At 54.4% G+C, this 21,820-nt stretch overlaps 3 gene segments (V, D, J or C); all 3 read right to left on the bottom strand.

Moving 5' to 3' along the window:
- Nucleotides 1-1,253: 1,253 nt before the first annotated feature.
- On the bottom strand, nucleotides 1,254-2,165 carry LOC137458784 (T cell receptor alpha variable 1-2-like). The segment is given in 2 exon segments: nucleotides 1,254-1,630; nucleotides 2,117-2,165. Coding segments are annotated over 2 exon segments (426 nt in total).
- A 4,747-nt stretch (nucleotides 2,166-6,912) lies between these two features.
- On the bottom strand, nucleotides 6,913-8,182 carry LOC137458783 (T cell receptor alpha variable 1-1-like). The segment is given in 2 exon segments: nucleotides 6,913-7,274; nucleotides 8,134-8,182. Coding segments are annotated over 2 exon segments (411 nt in total).
- An 8,003-nt stretch (nucleotides 8,183-16,185) lies between these two features.
- Nucleotides 16,186-17,088, bottom strand: LOC137458782 (T cell receptor alpha variable 1-1-like). The segment is given in 2 exon segments: nucleotides 16,186-16,553; nucleotides 17,040-17,088. Coding segments are annotated over 2 exon segments (417 nt in total).
- Between the last annotated feature and the right edge of the window lie 4,732 nt (nucleotides 17,089-21,820).

The raw sequence follows: 21,820 nt of genomic DNA, 5'->3' as shown, positions 1-21,820 counted from the left end.
CTGGCACTGTGACTCTGTGGCACTGTACTGCTCTGGCACTGTGACATTCTGGCATTGTGCTGCTCTGGCACTGTGACATTCTGGCACTGTGGCATTCTGGCACTGTGTCTCTGTGGCACTGTGCTGCTCTGGCACTATGACTCTCTGACACTGACTGTGTGGAACTGTGCTGCTCTGGAACTGTGACTCTCTGGCATTGTGACTCTGGCACTGTGACATTCTGGCACTGTGACACTCGGGCACTGTGACATTGCAATGTGAAACTCTGGCACTCTGACTCTGTGGCTCTGTTACTCTCTGGTACTGTGATACTCTGGCACTGAGAATCTCTGGCACTGCAGAGTTCGCACTGTGATGCTCTGGCAGATGAGCTGCCAAGCCTCTCTCCATCATTTTCCACCAGTCCTGGCTCACTGGAGAGGTCCCAGATGGCTGCAAGCTGCCAACGTGATGCCCATCCATGAGAAGGGCTGAATGGAGGAACCTGCAAACTCCAGGCCTGTCAGCCTGACCTCAGTGCCAGGGAAAATTATGGAGCAGATCATCCTGAGGGCAATCACACAGACTTACAGGATGGCCAAGGAATCAGGCCCAGCCAGCATGGATTTAGGAGGGGCAGGTCCTGCCTGACCAACCTGATCTCCTTCTATGCCCAGGTGACTGCCTGGTGGATATGGTGCAGGCTGTGGATGTAGTCTGCCTGGACTTCAGCAAGGCCTTTGACACCGTCCCCCACAGCAAACTCCTGGCCAAGCTGTCAGCCCCTGCTGACAGCAGTATTCTCTACTGGGTTAGGAACTGGCTGGAGGCTGAGCCCAGAGAGTGGTGGTGAATGGTGCCAAGAGAGTGGTTGTGAATGGTGCTACATCCAGCTGGCAGCCAGGCACTAGTGGTGTCCCCCAGTGATCAGTGCTGGGCCCAATCCTGTTCAATAGCTTTAAAGATGATCTGGAGGAGGGCATTGACTCCATCATCAATAAATTAGCAGATGACACTAAGCTGGGGGCAGGAGTTGATCTGTTAGAGGGTTGGAGAGTTCTACAGTGGGACCTTGTCAGGCTGGACAGATGGGCAGAGGCCAACAGGATGGCATTCAACAAGTCCAAGTGGCAGGTGCTGCACTTTGGCCACAACAACCCCATGCAGAGCTACAGGCTGGGGTCAGAGTGGCTGAGAGCAGCCAGGCAGAAAGGGATCTGGGGGCACTGGTTGACAGCAGATGAACATGAGCCAGCAGTATGTCCTGCATATGCTCACGGGAAGCCTCCCTCGCCTTGCTGAGACACTTCCCCTCCCTCCCCTGGCTTCTTGCACAGCCAAGCAAGCTCCTGCACCACGGTGTCACCCACAGCACAGAGGTACAAGGCACTGTCAGAGACCTCCACTTCCTCCAGCTGCAGCAGGCTGTATTTCCCCGTGGTGTTCAGCAGCGTGGTCAGACGGCCGCTGGCCTTGGGGCCAGCTGCTGCGTGGAACGAGAGCAGCTGGGGAGCTTGGCCTTTCTTCTGCTGGTACCAGAACAATGCATCAATGGTACGTGACTGGTATGAGCAGATGGTGTGGAAGGTTTCTCTCTGCTTCACTGTGACTTGTCCTTCTTGCTGGGTGACAGTGACCTGCCCCATGGTGCCTGGAAGACAGCAAAGCTCAGGAACTGTGGAGGGAAAGATTCTGATATGCAGAACAAGTGGAGATGGAAAGTGACAGAGGAGAAGGCTCCCACAGCACAAGAATGCCAATTCCCTCCCACAGAGATACCCCAGAGAGAGCTGAGCTTTCACCCAGCTCTTCCCTCCTTTCACTTCTCTGCCCAGAGTGAAACACTGGGCCCAGACAGAGCAGCAGAGAGGGACTGAGAGAGGTGGACACTTGGCAAGAGGACAGGAAGGCAAGAGGGCTGAGATGGTCAGGGGAGGAGCTGCTGCTTCTGCAGCTGAGCTCTCCTGTTCCATCAGGAGCAGCACCTTGAGAAAGCAGCTGCAAAACCACCTGTGTGAGCTGAGGCTTCCCAAGCCTGGCCCAGAAGTGCAGAGCAGCTCCTGCAGAGCTCTGCTGAGGGGATGAGGCTGCCCTGGGCAGGAGAGGAACCATGCTTGCAGTGCAAGGCAGTGCTTACCCTGTGGGTGCCTCAGGAAGGCAGCCAGGAGGAGATAGGCGAGGCGCATGCTGAGACCCATCCTGCTGCGTGTGTGAGAGAGACTCCAAAGGCCACAGGTCCCAGGCAGAGCCCCACGAGAGCAGAGCTGCCGGAAATGACTCTGCCAGGGGCACAGCCACTGCCATGGGCAGGAGAAAAAGCTGCTGCTCAGCACACCTGCAGTGCCTGTGCTGTGGTCTCCTCCAGCAGTGACACATGTGGCTCCTGCAGCCAACAGCTTCTGCTGCTCCCAGGGGAGGAATAAAAGGGGGAGAGGTGACCAACCTCTCTGACACATTGCGCTGTGCACATCATAGAAGTCTCTCTTTGCTTCAGCCTGTGTCTCCTCTCCAACCTCAAGGTCCTCATGGTGTTTGCCTGTCCTTGCTCCCTCTGTCAGCATACTCCAAGGCTGCAGCTCTCACAAACAGAAGAGTTGAAAATCCCCCCCACACAGCAGACACCAAGTGCCCCTCGGCCCACCCAGGCACTCTGGACTTTATCCTGCTATCTAAAACAGCTCTCTCAGGAACCAATACATGATGTGTCCTGCCAGACTGCTCATCCTCTCTTAGAAATCAGATTCTTAAATGCTCATCCCAAACTATGCAATCTTCCCTATTGTACCAGAACTCTTCCATGACGAGTTTACCCTAAACCAGTTGGCCCTGTCCTGAATGATAACCTTGAAGAAACAAATGAGCTCAACTTTATTGACTCTTACTGTGGCATATTTGAGGTTTGCCAGGACTGCTGCAGGTCACCCATTTCACATAGCACACAGAAACATTCAGGATGGAAAGGACCCTCAGGATCCCCAAGTCCAACCGATCACCCTGCTCTACAAGGTTCGCCCCTAAACCATATCCCCAAGCCCCACACTCACAGAACCTTTAAACACATCAGGGTTAGTGACTCCACCACCTCCCTGCGCAGCCCTTTCCAATGCCTGCCCCCTCTCTCCATGAAATCTTTTTTCCTCATGTCCAGTCTAAACCTACCCAGGCACAGCTCCAGGACATTCCCTCTTCCATCACTAATTACCTGTGAGAAGAGACCAGCCCCAGCCTCTCTACACTGTCCTTTCAAGGTACCTGTAGACAGCCATGAGGTCTCCCCTCAGCCTCCTCTCTTCCAGACTAACCATCCCCAGCTCCCTCAGTCACTCCTCATAAGACTGAATCTCCAGGCCCTTCACAGCTTCCTTGCCCTCCTCTGCACTCTCTCCAGCACCTCCACACCTCTCCTGTATTGAGTTGCTGTATTGTATTCCCAGCAGATGTCTGGGAAGCTGAAGTCTCCCAGGAGAAGAAGGGGCAGCGATTGTGAGACCTCTCTCAACTGCTTATAAAACATTTCATCTGCCTCTTCACCCTGGGTGGGTGCTCTGGAACAGATTCCCACCACCATATCCCTCGTGCTGGCCTTACTCCTGATTCTTACCCATAAGGACTCAACCCTATCACCACCTCCACTGCTTTGCATAGTTTCCTCTCTTTCCCTAACACAGAGGCCACTCCACCACCTCTTCTTCCTTGCCTGTCGCTTTGGAAAAGTTGGGACTTATGGATTGCAGCATTCCAGCTGTGGGAGTCATCCCAGCAGCTTTTCAGGATGGCTGCCAGATCCTAGTTTCCCTGTAGCCCAATGGCCTCCAGCTCCTCCTGTTTATTGCCTATGCTGTGTGCATTGGTGCACAAATTTTTCAAGGAGGGGGTTGAGTACATAGTTTTCAGTGTTGTGGTGGGGTAGACCTGGTTATCTAAGATGCCAACCCACTGCTCCACAAGCCCTGGGCTACTTCACCCGGAGTTCTCAGTGGCAAGGCCAGCTACCTCCACATCCCCTTTACAAGCAGTTTAAAGCCTTGTCTGTGAGCACAGCCAGCTCATGTGCAAGGATTCTTGTCCCCGCATGGGACAGATGAACTCCATCTGTCGCCAGCAGACCCAGTGCCAAGAAAACTTCCCCATAGTCAAACCCCCCAAAGGTCTCTTGGTGACACCAACCTCTAAGCCATGTATTAATCACATGGATTTGTTTCTTTCCTTCAATATTACTTCCTGTCACTAGAGGGATTGAGGAGAACACCACTTGTGCTCCCAAACACTCAAGTAATCTCCCCAAAGCCCTGAAGTCATTTTTCATTGCTTTTGTACTCCTGGGCATTGCCTCATCACTCCCAATCTGCAGAACCAGCAGTGGCTAATAGGCAGATGGCTGCACCAGATCAGCAAGTCTCTTAGAAACGTCACTAACCCGTGCCCCAGGCGGGCAGCAGACCTCCCTGTGGGACAGATCTGGCCTGCAAATCAGCCCCTCAGTTCCCTTGAGAAGGGAATCCCCTGCTACCACCACCTTTCTTGTTTCCTCTTTGCACTAGTCTGAAGTCATGGGACTGGCTGACAAGTCCTGGCTGGCTGCGTGCATGGGCACTCATCTCTGTCCTTGCTCTTCTGACCCTGTGTTTCAAGAGCCCTGTACCTCTTGTGTGTTGGCAACTGGGAAGACTGGGGGGATTTGGAAGGGATTTGCCTGCCTCTCCTGCCTCGACAGAGAGGGACCTGCCTCCATTCCTCCCTATCCCTTAGGTTTCTTCCTTTTCCCAGGTGACAAGAGGGCATAGGATCCCCTGCTTCTTCTGCCACCCACAAGAACCCTGCTGACCCTCCCCCAGGGATGGCAGAGTCTGAATCCACAAGTCTGTCTCCCCTCCATATCCTTAGCATCACAACTTCTTCCTTCAGCTCTGCCAGCAGAGTGAGCAGATCGTTCACCTGCTCACATCTAACCCATGTGTTGTTGCTGCAGCCCTCCATTGCAAGTGCCAGGCTGTGGCACTCACCACAGCCAGGAGCCTGGACACCTACATGTCTGCTCAGAACCTCTGTCTGGGTACCCACAGCTCTACTGACAGCAGCCCTCAGCCTGGTTGTAACCGTGGCTGGATCTCTCTCAAAGTTTTGGGCTCCCCAGTTGAAGAGGGACAGGGATCTGCTGGAGAGGGTCCAGCGGAGGGTTACGAGGATGCTTAGGGGACTGGAGCACTGTCTGGTGAGGGGAGGCTGAGGGGCCTGGGGCTTCTTGTCACCTGATCAACAGTGGGTGGTGCTGGTTCCACCCAGGCGGGTGGGTGGTGGGCGGTGCTGCAGCAGACGCCCTTTGGTGTCTTAATGTCTCACTTAGATTTGCTGGGAGGTGCTGGTTCTGCCCACTCTAGCTCAGCAGCCTGTCCACAAGCAGCCTGCCCCTGGCACAGTAAAGCTGCTTTTCCCAGCTTGAAGATGTCCTAACAAGAGTTTTTTGAAGGCTCTTTTGGATACAGATCCCCTGCCCAGCACAGCCTTACCTGCACTGAAGCTGATCTCTGCTGCAAATGCAGAGATATCAAGTCTCTTATCAAAGCAGCAATTAGATCAGGGCAGTCAGGGCAGTGCCTGTGAAGTGAGGAAATTATCTAGAACCTGCACACCACCTCTGGAAGGAGCACTCCAGTGCTGGAGAATATTCAGGCTCAAACTAAAAAGTAAACTAAACCAAGTTCCTTAAATCGCCTCAAGGCCTTGGGGGCTTCTGCTGGACTCACTCTCCCCTTTCCTACACACCCAGGAGCCCCAAACCAAACACAGGACCCCAGGCATGGTCCCATGTAGCCAAAGAGAGGAGCAGGCTCCATCCTGTGCCTCTGCTCCTGAGGCCTTTGCCAAGACATCTGAGGGTGCAGCTGTTCTGCCTTGCCACATGGGCACACTGCTGACTCACCTTCAGCCAGTGCCCAGCGTGCACCCCAGGCCATGCCAGCTCTGACTCCATCACCATCCAAACTCTATCACCTCCTCAACAGGCTGGACAGATGGGCAGAGTCAAGGGCATGAGATTGAATACATCCAAGTGCCAGGTTCTGCGCATTGGCCACAACAACCCAATGCAGTGCTACAGGCTGGGGTCAGAGTGGCTGGAGAGCGGCCAGGCAGAGAGGGACCTGGGGGTGCTGGTCGATGGCAGGTTGAACATGAGCCTGCAGTGTGCCCAGGCAGCCAAGAGGGCCAATGGCATCCTGGCCTGCATCAGGAACAGTGTGACCAGCAGGAGCAGGGAGGTCATTGTGCCCCTGTACTCTGCACTGGTTAGGCCACACCTCGAGTCCTGTGTCCAGTTCTGGGCCCCTCAGTTTAGGAAGGAGGTTGAATTGCTGGAGCATGTCCAGAGAAGGGCAACAAAGTTGGTGAGGGGCTTGGAACACAGCCCTGTGAGGAGAGGCTGAGGGAGCTGGGGCTGCTCAGCCTGGAGACGAGGAGGCTAAGGGGAGACCTTCTTGCTCTCTACAGCTACCTGAAGGGAGGTTGTAGTCAGGCAGAGGATGGTCTTTTCTCCCAGGCCCCCAGCTCCAGAACAAGAGGACACAGTCTCAGGCTGTGCCAGGGGAGGATTAGGCTGGGGATTAGGAAGAAATTCTACACAGAGAGAGTGATTGCCCATTGGAATGGGCTGCCTGGGGAGGTGGTGTAGTTACCACCATTGGAGGTGTTCAGGAGGAGACTTGATAGGGTGCTTGGTGCCATGGTTTAGTTGATTGGCTGGTGCTGGATGATAGGTTGGACACGATGGTCGTGAAGCTCTCTTCCAACCTGGTCTATTCTATTCTATTCTATTCTATTCTATTCTATTCTATTCTATTCTATTCTATTCTATTCACCTGGAAAAGGAGCTTGTCCTGCATAGGCTCAGGGGAAGCCTCACTGTCAGAGGAGAGCTGAGGGCCTCTTGCCCCAAGCTCAGCCTTGCCCAGACACTTCCCCTCCCTCCCCTGGCTTCTTGCACAGCCAAGCAAGCTCCTGCACCAGGGTGTCACCCACAGCACAGAGGTACAAGGCACTGTCAGAGACCTCCACTTCCTCCAGCTGCAGCAGGCTGTATTTCCCCGTGGTGTTCAGCAGCGTGGTCAGACGGCCGCTGGCCTTGGAGCCAGCTACTGCCTGGTAGGAGAGCAGCTGGGGAGCTTGGCCTTTCTTCTGCTGGTACCAGAGCAAGCCTTGAAAGTCAGTTGTCTGGTAAATGCATTTGGTGTGGAAGGTGTCTCCCTGCATCACTGTGATTTGTCCTTCCTGCTGGGTGACAGTGACCTGCCCCATGGTGCCTGGAAGAGAGCAAAGGTCAGGGGCTGTGGAGGGAAAGATTCTGATATGCAGAACAAGTGGAGATGGAAAGTGACAGAGGAGAAGGCTCCCACAGCACAAGAATGCCAATTCCCTCCCACAGAGATACCCCAGAGAGAGCTGGGTGAAAGCTTCCCTCCTGTCACTTCTGCTGCCCAGAGTCTCCAGGGAACAGCCTGGAGTGCCTGACTCTCCTGTGCTACCTCCAAGGTCATCTTAAACAGGGTGAGGAACCGTCCTATATCCTGAAAGATGTTTTACCCTGCTTCCCCTTCCCTGCTCGCTGAGCTAATCCCAAGGTCATGGAAGACAGGGAAGAGGAACCCCTGGTACTGCTTACATTGAGGAGGAATGGAGAGCCAGGGCCTGCTGAATGACATGTGCCAGCCAGGAGAGGGACTGGGACAACATCAGAATGTCAATGCCATGAGAGAGCTTTCATGTCCCTGCCTCAGCTCTCCAAAGCCCTCTGTGTTTGGGCTGCAAGGTCAGAACATGTGCAGTGCTGAGAGGCAAAAAGCTTCTGCAGTGCCATGGCTGTGAAACACTGGGCCCAGACAGAGCAGCAGAGAGGGACTGAGAGAGGTGGACACTTGGCAAGAGGACAGGAAGGCAAGAGGGCTGAGATGGTCAGGAGAGGAGCTGCTGCTTCTGCATCTGAGCTCTGCTGTTCCAGCAGGAGCAGCACCCTGAGAAAGCAGCTGCAAAACCACCTGTGTGAGCTGAGGCTTCCCAAGCCTGGCCCAGAAGTGCAGAGCAGCTCCTGCAGAGCTCTGCTGAGGGGATGAGGCTGTCCTGGGCAGGAGAGGAACCATGCTTGCAGTGCAAGGCAGTGCTTACCCTGTGGGTGCCTCAGGAAGGCAGCCAGGAGGAGATAGGCGAGGCGCATGCTGAGACCCATCCTGCTGCGTGTGTGAGAGAGACTCCAAAGGCCACAGGTCCCAGGCAGAGCCCCACGAGAGCAGAGCTGCCGGAAATGACTCTGCCAGGGGCACAGCCACTGCCATGGGCAGGAGAAAAAGCTGCTGCTCAGCACACCTGCAGTGCCTGTGCTGTGGTCTCCTCCAGCAGTGACACATGTGGCTCCTGCAGCCAACAGCTTCTGCTGCTCCCAGGGGAGGGATAGAAGGGGGCTAGGCCTGCACCTGGTGACCAACCTCTCTGATGTATTGTCCTCTGCATGTCTTGGGGATCCCTTTCCCTGATGCCTTTTGCCTCCTCTCTCTCCAAGCTCAGGCCCATGTCTTCTTTGTCCTGCCCTTGCTCCTGCAGTGTCTAAACCCAAGCTCCTGTCAGCACACTCCAAGGCTGCAGGACTCCCAAACAGAACTCTGCACACCCCTCTCAGCACCCCTCTCAGCACCTCCACTCTCTAAACCAGCTCTCTGGGGAACAGATAAATGATGTTTCCTGCCACATTCTCCATCTGCTCTCAGCAGTCAAGTTCCTAAATGCTCACCCCGAACCAACCAGCCTTCTCTGTTGGCCCAAACCCTTGGATCAGTTTCCTCAACACCACTTGGATCTGCACTTGTCCTCTGCCTAAGTCTAACCTTGGAGCTACAAATCAGCCAAACTCTTTTCACTCTTTCCATGGCATACCTGCTGTTGGACAGGACCTCTGCAGATCAGACATTGCAAGACCTGCTCAGAGGAGGTCTCCGAGTCTGAGCATCCCTGGCCCTCTTTGCAATGCCAGGCTGGAAGGGCTCAGCCTGGAAGCATGGCCCATGTCTGCCTTTCTCTCCTCCTGCTCTCTCCTTTCCCTCTCCTCTTCTGGAATGCTCCTGATCTCCTGGGTACTACTCAGACCAGCCCAGGAGGCAACTTCTGAACCCTTACATTCTCAGGGCAAGCCAAGAGAGTTCTGTGGGAACTCTGCAACAGCCAAGGGACAACAAATCTCCTCTGACCCTGGTACCCTCTTCTTGGTGGCTGATTCCAGAGCCCCAGGTCTTCCTGGAGGAGATGGCCAGGACCATGAAGGAGGCTGTCATCCATTCTGGTTTTGTACCACTGGGGGAAATGAGACACCTACTGCCATGAGGCTGAAGCTGGGGCTGTAACTCTGGAGAGCAGAGGAGGGGAGAGCCCAGGGATGCCCTGTGCTGGAGCTGCTGCCTTCAGCTTTTCCCCAAATCACAGAACCAGAGAATCACAGAATGTTAGGGGTTGGAAGGGGCCTCAAGAGCTCATCCAGTCCAACTCCCCTGCCTGAGCAGGGTCACCTAGAGCAGATCACACAGGGATGCATGGAGATGGGGTTTGAATATTTCCAGAGAAGGAGATTCCACAACCCCCCTGGGCAGCCTGCTCCAGGCCTCTCTCACCCTCACAGGGAAAAAGCTTTTCCTGATCTTCATGTGGAGCCTCCTCTGCTCCAGACTGCATCCATTGCCACTTGTCCTCTCATTGGACATCCCTGAGCAGAGCTCTGTCCTCCTGACACTGCCCTGCAGATCTTGTCTCACATTTTGTCTCCTCTACTCCAGGCTACAGAGCCCCAGCTCCCTCAGACTTTCCTCTCAAGGGAGATGTTCCACTCCCTACAGCATCTTTGTGGCTCTGCACTGGACTCCTCCAAGCAGTTCCCTGATGTCCTTCCTGAACTGAGGGGCCCAGAACTGGACAAAATATTCCAGATGTGGCCTCACCAGGGCAGAGAAGAGTGGGAGAAGACCCTCTCTCAACCTACTAACCAGAGTCCTCTAATCCACCCCAGGATGCCCTTGGCCTTCTTGGCCACAAGAGCATATTGCTGCCCATGGGCAACCTTCTGTCCACTAGGACCCCCAGGGCCTTTTCCCCTTCACTGCTCAGCAGCAGCTCAGTCCCCAGGCTACACTGGTCCATGGAGTTGTCCTTTCCCAGGTGCAAGACTCTCCCCTTGCCCTTGTTGAATTTCATTCAGTTTCTCCAGGCCCAGCTCTCAGCCTGGCTGAATGGCAGCACAACCTCCTGTGTCAGCCACTCCTGCCAGTTTGGTGTCCTCAGTAAACTCTCTGCACTCAACCAGGATGTTGATGTCTCCGTTCAGTTTGTATCATTGCTGCAGGTGCTGACAGGAGAAGGAGAAGGTGCAGCACCTTTACATCAACCACCATGGCAGGGATTCAAGAGGGAAACAGCAGAGTGGAAGTACTTTTAAGCTGTCTCTGTCTCAGGGCAAGACAAACCCAGTTGCTGTAGGGGCAGAGGGATGTGACTGTGGTCATTATTGGGGGTCAAGGTGAACCAATGGATAATGACTGAATGCAATGGGTCATGGAGGTACTCCTGGCTCTCCCACAGACAGTGCAGCATTCCACACATTGGTGATCAGAAGACTGAGCCATTGCTGAGATGGTACTGCAGTACATCAGAACCTGTCTGAATAAAGAGTATGACTGAATGAATTGCTGCCTGGACAGTCGAGAATAGATTAGATCATGGATCCTGTCCTGCAGATCCCTGGGTGCTCAGGGGAAGCAGCACTGCCAGGGGAGAGCTGAGAGCCTCTTGCCCCAAGCTCAGCCTTGCCCAGACACTTCCCCTCCCTCCCCTGGCTTCTTGCACAGCCAAGCAAGCTCCTGCACCACGGTGTCACTCACAGCACAGAGGTACAAGGCACTGTCAGAGACCTCCACTTCCTCCAGCTGCAGCAGGCTGTATTTCCCCGTGGTGTTCAGCAGCGTGGTCAGACGGCCGCTGGGCTTGGAGCCAGCTACTGCCTGGTACGAGAGCAGCTGGGGAGCTTGGCCTTTCTTCTGCTGGTACCAGAGCAAGGACAGAGCACTGTAGGAGGCCTGGTAAGTGCATTTGGTGTGGAAGGTATCTCTCTGCTTCACTGTGACTTGTCCTTCTTGCTGGGTGACAGTGACCTGCCCCATGGTGCCTGGAAGAAAGCAAAGGTCAGCAGTGCTACAAAACCCTGGTGAAGAAGGCTTCCTGTCCTTTCTGGAAGTGCCCAAAGCTTGCAGATGCTGAGCACCAGGGAACAGCCTCTCATGCCTCAAATTTGTGTGCTGGTTGCAGCAGGTTGCATTGGAGCTGCTGCAAGAAAGTCATCCTGCTTGCCCTCCCCTGCCATCTCCAAGGGCTATGAGCTCCATACCTCTATGCAATGCTGAGCTGAATGGTAGAGAGAGGGAGCCCTGACTGTCTTCCCAGCCAGGAGATACCTGAAGGCCATGGCAGGTAGGTGCCAGCCAGGAGGCACTGACCCCATGTCAGTGGGAGGAGGGCTTTAAATTCCCTCTAGCAGCTTGGACAGGATCTGATCCTTGGTGTTGGAAATGGGAGCCTAGAGACAGCTGAGATCCACTCTAGTGACAGAAGGGTGACCAGAAGAGAGATGCAGAGAGAGATGGATGGAAGGGGAGAGGCAAGAAGGAGAAGGTGTCTGAGGGATCTCTCCCCTCCCTCCCCTCCTCTCCTCTCTGCAAGAGGAGAATCTTGAGCCAAGGAGTGCAGAACCCCAGGAGTGAGCTGACTTTTCCCAGCGTTTTCCTGGAACTGAAGAGAATTTCCCCACAGGCACCTGCTGAGGCTGCTCAGAGGTTCCTGGGCAGAAGAAGAAAGAGGCAGTGAGGAAGAGCCAGGACTTACCCAGCCACTGCCCCAGCAAGGCAGTGAGGATGAGGTAGGTGAGGAGCATGTGGAGACCAAGCTGCCTGTGCAGGGAGAGTCAGCAAAGCACCTCCCAGCCGCCAGACAGCAGAGCTGCCGCAAATGACTCTGCTGGGGGAGCCAAGGAAGCAGTGGGCAAGGGAAAAGATCTCTTCTTCCTCTGCCTGAGAAGCCACTTCTGGGGCCCTCCCTCCTCCAGCAGCAGCCCCAGTGGCTCCCTCAGCCAAGGGCATTCTGAAGAGTGAGGGGCCCTGGGGGCTCTCTCCACACCTGCAGGAAGATTGACTTCTGCATTGGTAGCCAGAGCAGAAGTGGAGCCAGAGGCCTCCACAGGCCACCACCCTTGCTGACCCCAGTGACACAGCCCTGGCAGTCTCTCCTTCCTTCATGCCTCTGCCTCCCCTCACAATCTGTCCTGGACAAGCTCCAGAGAGCTTTGCAATGCCTCCAGGGACGCAGACTCCACAGTGTCTCTGTGCCTCCTGTGCCAGTGCTCCCTCACCCTCACAAAGTGTTTCCTGATGCTCAGAAGGAATCTTGGCTGATTGCCTTTGTGCCCTGAGCCTCTTGGCTGCTCCCTGGGTGCCATGGAGCAGAGCCTGCCTCTGCCTTCTTCACAGCTGCCCTCAGCTATTTGCTCAGATTCTCTTCTGCCAGGTAAACCATCCCAGCTCTCAGCCTGGCACCAGGGCAGAGCTGTTCCAGTCTCCTCCTCACCCAGAGAGGTTCTGCTGCTGAGTGTCTGCAGCATGCCTGTGACACACAGCTCCCAGGGACAACAGCCCCTCAGCCTCTGCACTCCCAAGCACAGCCACATTCCTGCAGCTCTCAGACATCACCACAGGCCTCAGACCAAACTCTGGCCCTGCCTGCAGCCTGGGCCCTCTCACCCAGCACCTGGGTCTCCTCCTTCTCTCTGGCCAGCCCAGCCTGATGTTGCCAGGCCAACAGAGGCCTCCAATTCCCCACTGCTCTCACAGCCACCCCACACTCTCAGATCCCTCAGGCATCACCATGGGCTGGTAATATCAGCCCCTGAATTGTTTCTCCTTCTCCAGGCACTGGCACTTTGACCTTGCAGCACACAGCCTGCTCCATCCAGCTGCTGGCACCCAGGAATGAAATATCTGCAATTTATTTGTTGCTTGCCCAGTCCCTGGCTCCCAGCTCTCTCTTTCACTCCAATCCCTCCAGTCCCTGGCTCCCAGCTCTCTCTTTCACTCCAATCCCTCCAGTCCCTGGCTCCCAGCTCTCCCTTTCACTCCAATCCCTCCAGTCCCTGGCTCCCAGCTCTCTCTTGCATTCCAATCTCTCCAGTCCCTAGGCTCCCAGCTCTCTCTTTCACTCCAATCTCTCCAGTCCCTGGCTCCCAGCTCTCTCTTTCACTTCAGTCTCTCCAGTCCCTGGCTCCCAGCTCTCTCTTTCACTCCAGTCTCTCCAGTCCCTGGCTCCCAGCTCTCTCTTTCACTTCAGTCTCTCCAGTCCCTGGCTCCCAGCTCTCTCTTTCACTCTAGTCTCTCCAGTCCCTGGCTCCCAGCTCTCACACCTACAGAGCTCAACCTGACTTTCTCCCCCGGAAAGGAAAAGGGCTTTGATCTGGCAGCCTTGGTGAACCAGCTGCTCTCCCCTTGCACATGGCCTGACAGTGCCCTCTGCTGCAGCTCCTCAGCTGAGCAAGCTCCTCAAGGCACTGAAAGGCTCCTGACCCCACACAGAACTTGGTCTCCTGAGTCCCAGCTCTGGGGGAAAGCCTCATGTTGAGCTCAGCCACTGAAGTGTCTCCCTGCAGCACCTGCAGCTGCACTAAGCCATCGCTGTCCCCTTCAGGGGGCCTGAGGAGCTACAGACATGAAGCACAAGGGAGAGCCTTGCCACCAGAGCAAGCAGTCCCAGGTGGGAGGTGGTGTGAAAAGCACTCAGGTCATGTGAAATGTCATTCTGGAAGCAGCTGCTCTGTGACCCCTTATTCCAACTGATGCATTCTTTGCCCTCCCAGATGTCCTCCATGTCATGCAGCATCCTGCATCCTCCCTCAGAGGAGTTTGAGTACAGCTGAGGACGAGGGCAGAGCTGAATCCCACCTCCAGCAGGGAAGCAAACCACAGCTTCCTTACCCATCCAGATGAGAATCACCTACCAGTAGCCCACAGAGACCTTTTTCTTCAGGGATCAGACTCTGAGCTTCCTTTGTCACCTCACAAGGCCTCACTGCAAGCACCTGATGCCATGACCTACTCATGGACATGTTGGCCTGGCAGCAGGGCTGCTTTTGTCACCTTTCCCCACAGCTTCCCCTCTGCAGGGCCAGCTCTTTGCTTGCCCAAGCAGACTGAGCAGAAGAAGAGCTACAGAGGGACAAACTGCATCCCAGAATTCCACCTTCCAGAACTGAAGACCACCAGAGGTGTTGTGCTGGTCAAGGAACTCACAGGGACTCAGGGTCAGTGATGCTCCCTGACCAACAAGTAGTGAGTGCAGCCCCTGAGGAGAGATGTGAGAAGCAGGAGGACAGCTCAACCTGAGGAAGAACTTCTTTACTGTAAGGGTCCCAGACACTGGAGCAGGCTGCCCAGAGAGGTTGTGGAGTCTCCTCTGGAGGAGAAGCCCTGTTGGAGTATTTCCCTTGAGCTGCATGAGCTGCTTCACCAATTTCCCAGTGGGAGTTGCTTCCCTGGGGCTCAGTCCTTCAGGAACAAATTGCTCCAATGTGTGTCCCCCACAGGGTCACAAGTCCTGCCAGGAGCCTGCTCCACAGTGGGCTCCTCTTTAGAGGGTCCTCTTGACAGGGAGCCTGACAGGAGCCTGCTCCAAGGACAACTTTCCATGGGGTCACAGCTGCTCCAGCCTGGGATCCTCCACAGGCTATTGGCTCCAGCATTAACCTCCATGGGCTGCAGGGAGACAACCTGCCTCACCTGGGGCTCTGCATGGGCCTGGAGCACCTCCTCCCCATCTCCTCCACTGACTTTCTCCTTCCTGCTACAGGTTGTCACAGAGGCCCTACCACCATCACTGATTGGCACAGCCTTGGACAACAACCCTGGGATGTGCCACAGGCTCTTTCCAACCTGGCAAAAGGTTCTAAAATCTTCTCACAGCAGCATCCCCTGTCTGGCACTTCCACTTTTCTTCGTCCTCCGACAGCCAGTAACTGGGGGAGATGTCTCCTGGCTTTGGGCCTGGCTGGGCCCAAGGCCATGGGGGGATGGGCAGTCTCAGATATGGCCAGCTGAGATTAGCCTAGCAGTGGTGGGGGAAGAAGGAGCCCTGGGGGTCTTGGGTGTACCTTCAGGTGGGGATGGGATGTTCCTGGGTCTATCTTGGGATCGTTCTTTGTCACTAGCTTTCTGTTTTTTCTGTAAACATTCACTGCTTTCTATTTAAACTTTCCATCACTTTTGCAATCCGTTTGCCTGAGTTGTTGATTTCTGCCCGTGGTGGGGAGAGGGGCTGCCTCAAACCATCACACCACTCCAGAGCCATTCAAGTTTTCCACAGCCCAGCCTCTGCCTCCACCTGCATCCTTTTTTGGTGTCATTGCCTCAGATGGCTGTGTAAGAAAGGCATTGGCTTGGGGGCTGGGGGTGAGGTGGGGACACAAGTGGCCAATTCATCATTCCCAGAGGAAGGAGAGAGTAGGGAGCACAGCAGTGAGGCCCTTTCAGACACTGTCCCCAGCAGCTGAGGAAGACATCCCTGGCTCCTGCACAGGCAGTGGGGATCAAACCTGAAAGTGATTTTCTCAGGGTTTCAGTAGCTGTGTGCTGGAAGAAAGAGGCAGCCCAAGAGCTTCTGCTCATCATCTCTCCACCTGGACTTGCAATGGAGGCCATGGCCATCACCCAAGGACAAGGACAGCAAGGGCAGGACTCCCACACACCCTCTAGACCCAAACAGTTGATAAGCAACTCCCCTTGTCATTGTTAGCTGGAATGCAGGAGGGGAGTGGATGGCCCTTAAGGAGGGCAGGATTGGATAGAGAAGCTTTGCATAGAGAGGAGGCACCAGGACTTTCTGTAAGATACTTCTGCTGTTCTTAGAGAGAGAACCTTGGTATGGATAGGAGGCACCTGGACTTTCTGTGCAACATCAGCACTCCTCTGGCATTTGAGGTAGAGAACTTTTTGCATAGAAGCCTGCACTGAACCCTCTGGAGACACAGAGGCTTTGGAAAGGATCCCCCTCTGTCCAGTGCTGTAATAAAAGCATAATATGAGAACCTGACTGAGTTTCTTGTCCTTCTCTAAATCACTGAGGTCTCTCACAGGTTGATGTTGAGAGGAGTTAGCCAGGCCACACACCAGGGCTCTCCTGCCCTTCACAGAGCTTCTTGCACAGCCAAGCAAGCTCCTGCACCACGGTGTCTCTCACAGCACAGAGGTACAAGGCACTGTCAGAGACCTCCACTTCCTCCAGCTGCAGCAGGCTGTATTTCCCCGTGGTGTTCAGCAGCGTGGTCAGACGGCCGCTGGGCTTGGGGCCAGCTGCTGCCTGGTACGAGAGCAGCTGGGGAGCTTGGCCTTTCTTCTGCTGGTACCAGAGCAAGCCATAAAAGTCAGGTGACTGGTATGTGCAGATGGTGTGGAAGGTTTCTCTCTGCTTCACTGTGACTTGCCCTTCTTGCTGGGTGACAGTGACCTGCCCCATGGTGCCTGGAAGACAGCAAAGTTGAGAGACTGTGGAGGGAAAGATTCTGATATGCAGAACAAGTGGAGATGGAAAGTGACAGAGGAGAAGGCTCCCACAGCACAAGAATGCCAATTCCCTCCCACAGAGATACCCCAGAGAGAGCTGAGCTTTCACCCAGCTCATCCCTCCTGTCATTTCTCTGCCCAGAGTGAAACACTGGGCCCAGACAGAGCAGCAGAGAGTGACTGAGAGAGGTGGACACTTGGCAAGAGGACAGGAAGGCAAGAGGGCTGAGATGGTCAGCAGAGGAGCTGCTGCTTCTGCAGCTGAGCTCTCCTGTTCCATCAGGAGCAGCACCTTGAGAAAGCAGCTGCAAAACCACCTGTGTGAGCTGAGGCTTCCCAAGCCTGGCCCAGAAGTGCAGAGCAGCTCCTGCAGAGCTCTGCTGAGGGGATGAGGCTGCCCTGGGCAGGAGAGGAACCATGCTTGCAGTGCAAGGCAGTGCTTACCCTGTGGGTGCCTCAGGAAGGCAGCCAGGAGGAGAGAGGCGAGGCGCATGCTGAGACCCATCCTGCTGCGTGTGTGAGAGAGACTCCAAAGGCCACAGGTCCCAGGCAGAGCCCCACGAGAGCAGAGCTGCCGGAAATGACTCTGCCAGGGGCACAGCCACTGCCATGGGCAGGAGAAAAAGCTGCTGCTCAGCACACCTGCAGTGCCTGTGCTGTGCTCTCCTCCAGCAGTGACACATGTGGCTCCTGCAGCCAACAGCTTCTGCTGCTCCCAGGGGAGGGATAAAAGGGGGCTAGGCCTGCACCTGGTGACCAACCTCTCTGACGTATTGTCCTCTGCATGGCTGCCTTTTGCCACCTCTCTCAGTAGTCAGAAGCCTTTCTCTGGTTTGTCTTGTCCTTGCTCCTGCAGAGTGTCTAACCCTATGCTGCTGTCAGCACTCCCCACCCACTTTGCCACTCAGTCCCCTCAGGCACTGCAGGGATTCCCCCTCTATCCAGAAGAATTGATCTCAGTCAAGGTCTCTGTCACAGCACTCTTCCCCTCTCCTCTCCTCTCCTCTCCTCTCCTCTCCTCTCCTCTCCTCTCCTCTCCTCTCCTCTCCTCTCCTCTCCTCTCCTCTCCTCTCCTCTCCTCTCCTCTCCTCTCCTCTCCTCTCCTCTCCTCTCCTCTCCTCTCCTCTCCTCTCCTCTCCTCTCCTCTCCTCTCCTCTCCTCTCCAAAACTCTCCTCTCCTCTCCAAAACTCTCCTCTCCTCTCCTCTCCAAAACTCTCCTCTCCAAAACTCTCCTCTCCAAAACTCTCCTCTCCAAAACTCTCCTCTCCAAAACTCTCCTCTCCTCTCCAAAACTCTCCTCTCCTCTCCAAAACTCTCCTCTCCTCTCCAAAACTCTCCTCTCCTCTCCTCTCCAAAACTCTCCTCTCCAAAACTCTCCTCTCCAAAACTCTCCTCTCCTCTCCAAAACTCTCCTCTCCTCCCCTCTCCAAAACTCTCCTCTCCTCTCCTCTCCAAAACTCTCCTCTCCTCTCCTCTCCAAAACTCTCCTCTCCTCTCCAAAACTCTCCTCTCCTCTCCTCTCCTCTCCAAAACTCTCCTCTCCAAAACTCTCCTCTCCTCTCCAAAACTCTCCTCTCTTCTCCAAAACTCTCCTCTCCTCTCCTCTCCAAAACTCTCCTCTCCTCTCAAACTCTCCTCTCCAAAACTCTCCTCTCCTCTCCAAAACTCTCCTCTCCAAAACTCTCCTCTCCAAAACTCTCCTCTCCTCTCCAAAACTCTCCTCTCCTCTCCAAAACTCTCCTCTCCAAAACTCTCCTCTCCAAAACTCTCCTCTCCTCTCCGAACTGAACCTCTCCTCTCCGAACTGAACCTCTCCTCTCCTGACTGAAGCTCTTTGGGCTTGCTCCTCCTCCCTGTGGGAGGAAGGCCTCCTGCTGTTGCTTCTTTTACTGATCAAATGAGGAAATTGGAGGACAGTTTAACACACAATTCATTGGTCTCAGGGTGGGGAGATAAAGGATGGCATAAAAGAACTGAAGGAAGAATTTAAGACCTCCATGTCCAAACTGGTGAAGGGGGATGAGACCACCCCTTCCTCTTCTGAATGGGTCCATGTCTGGGCAATGGGAAATGACATCCTCCTGGGAGGCCAGCTGGAACTAGGCCAATTCAAAACAGACCTCAACAATCACGTGGGTCTCCTTGGATAACCCTGTGTGAGCAATCTGGTGAGATCAGGAGCAAGTGGGATGGGCAACCCACCTCTGAGCTTCTGAGGAGAGTGCAGGAAGTGCAGAGTGGCAAACCCAGAGGCAACACTACTACAAAGGAATCTGCCTCACTTTCCCACAATGGTTCAGGTTGCTCAGCCATGGTTCTGACAATAACACTAAAGCCTGTGCCAACTGTAGATGCAATGCTCAGAATTAGAGGCGCCCTACCTCCTGCCAGGAGGAGGAGTGGAGATAACAGAGTCTATTGGAAAGTGTTCATGAGGTGTTCAGAAGTATAGGGCCTTGGCTGACCCACGTGCTCAGTGTAGCCTAATACCATCAAATTGTGAAGGTGCAGAGTCCAGAACCCTTTCAGAAATCACTGGTGGGCCTCAAGAGCTGCCTCTGTTGCAAGCTGAAATAAGAGTAACTGGGAATGAGTGGAAGAAACAAAGCATTGCAAGGGGTCCAGATGCACCTTGCATTCTGGGAAATGGCTTTCTGAGAGAAGGGCAGGTCAAAGATCCTGAGGGATACAAATGGGCTTCTGGAATAGCAACTGTAGAAATGGATGGAGGCAAATTAAAGCTGTCAACTAGACCTGACCTCTCAGCTGAATCTGCAGCTGTGGGACAGCATTGTGAAGAAGAGGTTATTAAATTTATGAATGTGAAATAGGAATTATAAAACCATGATTTTTCTTATCAAAATTATTAATTACCGATGAATCACTAATTTATATACATGTTCTAGTGCACGTTGGTGAAATACATTCCATAAGTGGCTTAGTATGGTAATTAGAACTCGATTGAACTAGCTACAGATTTAGAACTATAGTTATATAACAAAGGGAGCAGTTCCGCGGCTGGGCCACTAGATGGAGACAGGGCGGCTTCTGGCTATATATGGTTCAAGTTGGTACTTATGGCACAGAGCGCCAGGTGAGACACGCAGACATCCACTTGGTTGCTGGAGTTGTGGCTACAAAGGCTCAGAGGTAAATTACACTCCAACTGCTCTGGCACTCTGACTCACTGGCACTGTGTCACTCTGAAACTGTGACACTCTGGCTCTGTGGCATGGACACTGTGACACTCTGGCACTATGACTCCTTGGCACTGTGACATTGGCACTATGACAGTCTGGCTCTGTGACTCCCTGCCACTGTGACTCTCTGACACTGTTACACTCTTGCACTGTGATGCCTGGGCACTGTGACAATCTGAAACTGTGATAGTCTGGCACTGTGACTCTGTGGCACTGTGCTGCTCTGGCAGTGTGTCTCTGCGGCACTGTGACACTCTGGAGCTGTGGCTCTGTGACACTGTGCTGCCCTGGCACTGTGTGTGTCTGGCACTGTGACTCCGTGGCACTGTGACACTCTGGCACTGTAACATTCTGGTACTGTGACACTGGCTCTGTGCTGCTCTGGCACTGTGACTCTCTGGCACTGTGACAGTCTGGCACCGTGACATTCTGACACTGTGACATTGGCACTGTGCCAGTCTGGCACTGTGACACTCTGGCACTGTGACACTCTGGCATTTTGACCCTCTGGCACTGTGACATTGGCACTGTGTCTCCCTGGCTCTGTGAAGCTCTGGCACTGTTGCACTCTGTGTCTGTTATGCTCTGGCACTGAGACACTCTGGCACTATGACTCTCTGGCACTGTGATGCTCTGGCAGTGAGAAAATCTGGCACTGTGACATTCTGGCACTGGGGCTCTATGGCACTGTGACATTGGCACTGTCATGCTCTGGCACTGAGAAAATCTGGCACTGTGCTGCTCTGGCACTGGGGCTCTGTGGCATTGTGACATTGGCACTGTGATTCTCTGGCACTCTAAAACTCTGGCACTCTGACACTCTGGCACTGCAACTCTATGGCACTCTGACACTTTGGGACCGTGACATTCTGGCACTGTGACTCTCTGGCACTGTGGGTCTCTGGCACTGTGAAGCTCTGGCACTGTGACACTGTGGCACTGGGACTCTGTGGCACTGTGAATCTCTGGCACTGTGAATCTCTGGCACTGTGTGGCACTGTGACGGCCTGGCACGGTGATTCTCTGGCACTGATTCTCTGGCACTGTGGCTCTCTAGCACTGTGAGTCTCTGGTACTATAAGTCTCAGGCACTGTGACTCTCTGACACTGTGATGCTCTGGCATTGTGACATTCTGGCACTGTGATGTTTTGGCACTGTGACTCTCTGGCACTGTGACATTCTGGCACTGTGATGCTCTGGCACTGTGACTCTGTGGCACTGTGACACTCTGCAACTTTGATGCTGTGGCACTGTGGCACTTCAACATTGGCACTGTGACGCTGTGGCAGATGAGCTGCCAAGCCTTTCTCCATCAATTTCCACCAGTCCTGCCTCACTGGAGAGGTCCCAGGTGACTGCAAGCTGCCAACATGATGCCCATCCATGAGAAGGGCTGGATGGAGGAACCTGCAAACTCCAGGCCTGGCAGCCTGACCTCAGTGCCAGGGAAAATTATGGAGCAGATCATCCTGAGGGCAATCACACAGCACTTACAGGATGGCCAAGGGATCAGGCCCAGCCAGCATGGATTTAGGAAGGGCAGGTCCTGCCTGACCAACCTGATCTCCTTCTATGCCCAAGTGACTGCCTGGTGGATGTGGGGCAGGCTGTGGATGGAGTCTGCCTGGACTTCAGCAAGGCCTTTGACACCGTCCCCCACAGCAAACTCCTGGCCAAGCTGTCAGCCCCTGGCTTGGACAGCAGCACTCTGAGCTGAGTTAGGAACTGGCTGGAGGCTGAGCCCAGAGAGTGGTGGTGAATGGTGCCCAGAGAATGGTGGTGAATGGTGCTACATCCAACTGGCAGCCAGGCACTAGTGGTGTCCCCCAGGGATCAGTGCTGGGCCACATCCTGTTCAATATCTTTAAAGATGATCTGGAGGAGGGCATTGAGTCCATCATCAATAAATTAGCATATGACACCAAGCTGGGGGCAGGAGTTGATCTGTTAGAGAATTGGAGAGTTCTACAGTGGGACCTTGCCAGACTGGACAGATGGACGGAGGCCAACAGGATGGCATTCA

This window comes from Melanerpes formicivorus, unplaced genomic scaffold (assembly GCF_026170545.1).
Source record: "Melanerpes formicivorus ecotype bairdi unplaced genomic scaffold, bMelFor1.0.p_v2 SCAF_277, whole genome shotgun sequence".
Taxonomy (NCBI): Eukaryota; Metazoa; Chordata; class Aves; order Piciformes; family Picidae; genus Melanerpes; species Melanerpes formicivorus.
The sequence above is the reverse complement of the archived record's forward strand: the minus strand, read 5'-3'. Positions and strand labels throughout refer to the sequence as shown.